Raw genomic sequence first — 6,388 nt, forward strand, 5'->3', positions numbered from 1 at the left:
CTCTTCAGTTTCTTGGAAGAACTAAGTATTTCATTTTTAGGTGCTATTATAAATGGTATTTGATTTTTAAAATCATTTTTCCAATTTTCACTGCGTTTATACGGAAATACAATTTAATTTTGTATGTTGACCTTACGTCCTTCTGATCTTGCTAAATTATTAGTTCTAGTAGCTTTTTTGTAGATTCATTAGGATTTCCTACATACACAATCATGTTATTTGCAAATAAAACAATGGTTTTATCCAGTTTGGGATTTATTGTGTTTCCTGAATCTAAGAATGTTAAGTTTTTGATTCTGGAAAATGCTCCACTCTTCAAATATTGCCTCGGCCTCATTCTCTTAATTCTTTTTTTCTGGAATGTTTCTCTGTATTGTGAACTAAAATGAAATCTTAAGGCTTCCCCACCACTGGCTGACTGAATGGACGACCCCGCCCAAGGGGATATCCTAAAACTGAACTGCCGGCCACCAGGAGGGAGGTCAGACATGCTTCATCATGCCCCCTCCCTTCTTGGAGACATCCTTTGTAACCCATTACCAGGCCTAAGGCCATGCAGGACAAATCTGCAGGTCCTCAATTTACACAACAAATATGTCCAGTAGCTTGTCTCCGATTAGCAGACCTCCTTATCTTAAAACATTCAAAGCCTTTAGACAAAGCTTCATGTCTTTAACCAATTACAAGTCAAAGAATCTTTAAAGCTACCTACAACCTGTAAGCCCCCCACTTGGAGATGGCCCACCTCTTTGGGCCAAACCAATGTATGCCTCCCACGTATTGATTTATGACTTCACCTGTAACCCCTGTCTCCCTGAAATGTATAAAACCAAACTGTAACCCAACCTCTGCGAGTCCACTGCTCAAGGCTTCTTGGGCATGGCCCCAGGTCCTGGTCCTCAAATTTGGCTCAAAAGAAACCTCTTTAAATTACTTTACAGAGTTTGGCTTCTTTTCCATTGACAGTGTCCTCCGTGTCTCTCAACTTTCCTCATATTTTCCGCTTTTTAATCTTTTATACTGCATTGTGAATAATTTCTTCAGATTTATCTTCCCTAAGTCTCTCTTGAGCATTTAATTTACAGGGTGTCCCGAAAGTCACATATATAGGGCAAAAGGGAAATTGTAGCTAAATGTACCTTTATTTACAAAATATTCATTACAAAATTTTATAAAATTTTTCATCTGTATGGAGACTTTTGGGACGCTCTGTATTTAACCTATCCATTGAATTTTTCATTTCAATAATTGTTCTTTTAATTTCTATAAACTCTTTTTGGTTCTTTTTCAAATATACTTGGCTATTATTTAAAGTCCCTCATATTATAAATACCCCCCACTTTTTTTTTTGAGACAGGGTCTCACTCTGTCACCCAGGCTAGAATGCAGTGGCGTCATCATAGCTCACTACAACCTGAAACTCATGGGTTCAAGGGATCCTCCTGCCTCAGCCTCCTGAGTAGCCGGGACTACAGTTATGCACCACCATGCCTGGCTAATTTTTCTATTATTTTGAGGAGACAGGGTCTTGCTCTTGCTCAGGTCCTGGCCTCAAGCGATCCTCCTGCCTCGGCCTCCCAAAGTACTAGGATTACAGGTGTGAGCCACTGCGCCTGACCTATAAACTCCTTCTTTTACGTTGTTAAATATACTAAACATGCATTATTATGCATTCTGAAGTCTATGTGCATTTGACTTTTCTGATTATTGTTTCTACTGTCTTTTGCTCATGGTGACATGTTTCCTTGAGTGTTTAATGCTTTTTAATTCTTGAGCATATGTGACTTGGCACTTTGGGAATTCTTTACGGCCTGGGTTGAAGACATGGTGCTTCAGAGAGGAGCTGCATTTACCTCTGCTTTCTGGACAACTGAAAAATTCTCAGCTGAGGCTTTTTACACAGTGTGTGCAAAAGGCTAAAAAACCATGCAGCAGCTTCCTTGTGCTTCCAAAATCTTGGAGAGGCAGTTCCCCCTCTTTAGCCACAGCCAAGGTCAAAACTGGCAACCTGCGTGTTGCACAGTGGGTGTATTTGTACGCCGAGGGGGCCGTCCTTCGGGGACTGTTTTGTGTGGAAGTCTCCAACTGATCCTCCACACTGACAGGCTTTGTCTTCTGCCTCCCGCGCCCAGCTGTCTAAACGGAGGCTCCAGAGCACCAGGCTTCGATCTCCCCAGTGGCTCAGGTGCTTCCTCTCTGGATTTTGGCTTTTACTTCATTTTTGACCTCTGAGGATTACTTTCCTGTCCGTTCATCAGTGCATTTAGAACATTATAGCCGGCGTTTTTCAGTTATTTTCAGTGGGAGGATTGCCCAGGGTGTTTAATTGCTGTATCATAAGACATGCAAGTAAGGGACTTCACTGTATCTGACCACCATTCAGTCTTGATGAAAACAGGGCAAGAAAACTGTGCTCCTCTCAAATAACCATACCTGAGTGACAGTTCCGAAACCTGTCCCTGCAGTAGATTTAACTTTTGAACATGACGTCTGCAGTCAGCACCAGAGCCCTCACCGTAAGCCTGAGAAACAAAAAATACATTAAGTTTAAAAAGTGTTGGCAGAATGCTGAGAAACAGATCCATTTGAGATGTACCTCGGGGAAGACAAAGCTGTGAGGCCCAAAGACATGCCTAAAGCAGCTTGCAGGCATCCTGACGACTGACCACTATTTCTAGAATGATTTGAAAACTAGCAGGCTCTGTAACTAATAGCTTAGGTCTACCTAGCTGCCCAACTGGGGCCCCGAACTCTACCTATCAAAGCCAAACTCAACCCAAAGCCTTACACAAAATGGTTAATGAATGTGAACAAAAAGTCCTCAAGAAAGTAATACATATTGCCAAGAAATATATGAAATGATACTTAACCCTCACTGATAATCAAAGGAATACAAAATAAAATGAGATACTTTTTTCCCACTTAGCAGTCGCTAATTCAGCCAATACTTATTGAGCACGTATTATGCACCAGGCCCTGGTCTAGGTGTGGACAACACATCAGTGGACAAAACTCCCTGTCATCACAGAGCTCACACCCCCGTGTGTGAGAGGGGACAGGCAATAATCAGATGGGGTAAGTGCTCCTGAGAAAGATAAGGCAATGCAAAGGGGCTGGGGCACGGTCGGGGACAGACACACAATTTTGCACGTCTATTCGCAGTGGCCAAGGCGTGGGTCACTGAGATGGTGACACTGGAGCACACACGGGAAGACATGGGGGAGCAAGCTAGGCAGCTGTCTGGGGGGAGGGCGTTCCGCCAGAAGCAATGACACGGAAGGAGGGCAAAGCCCCTGAGCCTGGCATTTTGGAGGGGCAGTGCGGAGGCCGGTGTGGGTGGGGCTGAGTGGTGTCAGAAGACACAGCTGAGGTTCGAGGGTGTGAGCCCCACCACAGGCAGAACCAGCGTCACGGGCCTGAGACCTGCTCTGCTGTTGCCACCTTGAAATTCTTAATAATTTGACCTTTGAACCTGTTTTATAGGTGAAGAGTGACGGGACAAGGAACACACAGTGAGCAGATACACACACTACACATGTCTCCTGCTCCTCCCCACCCCATCTGCAGAGAGTGTTCTTTATTTTCCTTTAAAATTTTTTTTAGAGATAGGGTCTTGCTGTATCTCCCAGGCCAGAGTGCAGTGGTGTCATTACAGTTCACGGTAACCTCAAACTTCTGGGCTCAAGTGATCCTCCTGCCTCAGCCTCCCCAGCAGCTGGGAATACAGGTGTGTGATACCATACCCCGATAATTCAGAGAGTGTTCTAGATGCCCCATAAGCACAGAATGCCTGGGCACTCATGGTGCATAAGAGCTAGTAAGTCAGGTGAGGACTGAGAACCAACCATTGTTTTTAGCATCCCGGAGATCACTGCCAACCGTGACATGAGCAATTTTAGGGGACAGGTGGGGAGGTGAGTGGGGAGCGTAGTCCTGTTCGGAACACGTTCAGGTGAATGGAGAACTGGAGAGGGACGGTAAAGTTGAAAAAGACCCATAACCTAGACCTGGCATGACCGGTAGGCGTGTGCTCTCCCGGAGGGCAGAACCACTGGCTGAATACTGAAATGCATTCTCCCCGTGGGGGCACAAAACTAGACTGCATTCTCCAGTCTGCCTGTGGTCAGGGGTGGCCATGAGACCGGGCTCTTTCCAGTGGAATGCTGTCTGCCTCCAGGCCTTGTCCTGAAAGCTTCCCAGGTAGCTCCTCCATGCTCTTACCCCTTTCGGTGGCTGAGGGCAGTTGCAGATGAGCCTCAGGGAATAAAAGACCCCCAGGATGACAGCAGCCTGGGTCCCTGAGTGACCACAACAAGGACAGCGCCCTGCAGACCTTAATGTCCTCTCGGGACTGTTCTACGAACAAGAGAAACACCTTCTGTTGTGTCAACCCACTACCATTTTGGTATGTGTTTGTCACTGCAGCCTCGGCAGCCGTACGTCACGTACCACGGCACAGGCATGGAGGAGCGAGAGAGGGCAGGCCTTCCTCCGGGAGAATTCAGAAGCGCGTATGGCATCTAAGGTAAGCAGCAGTCCCTGTGTGGGGGTCTGCCTGGCTGATGAGCCAGCCCTGTCTTCTGAGACCCAACCCCAGTTACTGGACTAGTGCTGCTCCCAGGAGTTTGTCCCTGGGACTCAGCTCTTCCAGCTGGCTGGAAACGAGACTCTGTGAACTCGGCAGAGAATGTTACTGTGAACTGCCTAGGAAGCAGCAGGAAGGGATGGAGAAGAGAAAAGGGAGGAAAGATACAGGGAGGAACTGGGTGAGGGGAGGAGAAAGGAAGGAGAAGCTGAAGCCTGGCTTGCCCGCAGCCACTCAGTTCTTGGGGCCGGCTCTTTAAGGCGTCAGAGATAAACTTCTGCCCTTGTATTCCCTAAGATGCTTCACTGCCTTGCCAGCACATGCTTTTTTTTCTTTTTCCCCTTTGCTGAAGCCATTCTGAAGTGTTTCTGTCTATGATTTGCAACTAACTAAGAGAAACTTGATTGAAAAACAGCAACTTAACTTCTAGGATTTTGTCCTAAGGAAATAAATAGTAAACGGTCCAGTGAACTGAAAAGCTTCATTGAAGAGTTGTGCATAACACTGAAACAGAAAATCAAGGTCAATGCCCATCAGTGTGGGACTGATTACTTATTCATTCAACAAATACATATGGAGCACTGGCTACGAGCCAGGCACTGCGCTGGGTGCTGCGGACCCATCAGTAAATAAAACACGAAACACCTCTGCTTTCGCGGAGTGTACAGTCTGAGGGACAACACTCGCACAAACACACTGATACATGATTTCCCACACGATGCTGAGAAGAGGGAGGGGAGCCCCAACAATGAACACAAAGGCCCCAGGAGGGAGCAAATGCGGCTGCAGCAGGAGAAAAAGGATGACAGATGAGGCGGGAGATGCAGCGTCAGGGCTGCAGCAGGTGAACAAAGTCAGGCCCGACAAAGCAGGACGCGGGACAGGTTGTGGTGCTGAGAGTCCGGGCAGGACACGATGGCTGGGCTTGCAAAGATGTGCTCGATGTCAAGTGGAAAAAGCAGGCTAGATAAGGGCATTTACAACGTGTTCCCCGCCACCCCGTGCTCCCTGACCACCTCCCCTTCCCAAGCCCACCCTCTCCCACAGCCCCGGCGCCACCGACAGCCCACTGTCCACGCCTGCTGGGCTGACTCTCCTGTCATCTCTGACAGGCCCCGACCTTCCCGTTCACGGTGCTCGGTCTAGTTTTCAGTTACGTATGTGTGTGCTCATGTGTGCGCTGGTTTCTCTTCCCCTTCCGCAGGGGTGCATCTGCAAGGGCAAGAACGACAACGGTCTCACTCCCCATCGTTCCCCTGTGCCGGGACCATGGGAAGTACTCGACAGACACTTGCTAAATGAAGAAACATTTTGGACAGTGCCTTTCCAGGTACTGCTCCATCCATTGTACTTCCTGAAGAACAGGGGCCCAGCAAGCAGGGGCTCTGTACCTGGTGAACCCTGTGAGAGAGAAAACGGGGCCAGCCGTGGTTCCGTGAGGACCCGCTCTGCAGGCTGGGCCCCGCCTGCTCTGTTTGTCGGGACTCACCTGCAGAAAGGACTGCTGCTCTCCACAAGCTTTGCAGGTCCACTTGACGCTCTTTTTCACCTACAGAGAAATTTTAGAAATATAACTCAGATAATTATTTAAAACAAAGTATAACTGGATCAGAAATCATTTAAAAAGATCAATGGAAAAGAGAGCCCAGAAATAAACCAACACATAGGTGTGAAAATTTAGTATATTATAAAGGTGGCACTTAAGCTTGAGGCGAGAACAGACTATTTAATTAGGGTTCTGAGAAAACTGGCTACCCATATGAAACAAAATCAGGTTGGGCTGGTGCGGGCCTGTAGTCCCAG

General features: G+C 47.3%; 1 protein-coding gene across 3 annotated transcripts in view; it reads right to left on the reverse strand.

The window, feature by feature from the left end:
- Positions 1–6,388, reverse strand: part of LOC105823271 (chromosome unknown open reading frame, human C5orf45) — a 19,354-nt gene that overhangs the window by 10,611 nt on the left and 2,355 nt on the right. For all 3 annotated transcript variants that reach the window (XM_012660404.1, XM_012660402.1, XM_012660403.1), the window contains exons 2-3: positions 6,075–6,134; positions 2,434–2,522 (exon numbers count right to left, since the gene is read on the reverse strand). In XM_012660404.1, the coding sequence (XP_012515858.1) occupies positions 2,434–2,522; positions 6,075–6,134 (149 nt within the window). The remainder of the gene's footprint in view (positions 1–2,433; positions 2,523–6,074; positions 6,135–6,388) is intronic.

This window comes from Propithecus coquereli, unplaced genomic scaffold, assembly GCF_000956105.1.
Source record: "Propithecus coquereli isolate 6110/MARCELLA unplaced genomic scaffold, Pcoq_1.0 Scaffold664, whole genome shotgun sequence".
In the NCBI taxonomy this organism is placed as follows: Eukaryota; Metazoa; Chordata; class Mammalia; order Primates; family Indriidae; genus Propithecus; species Propithecus coquereli.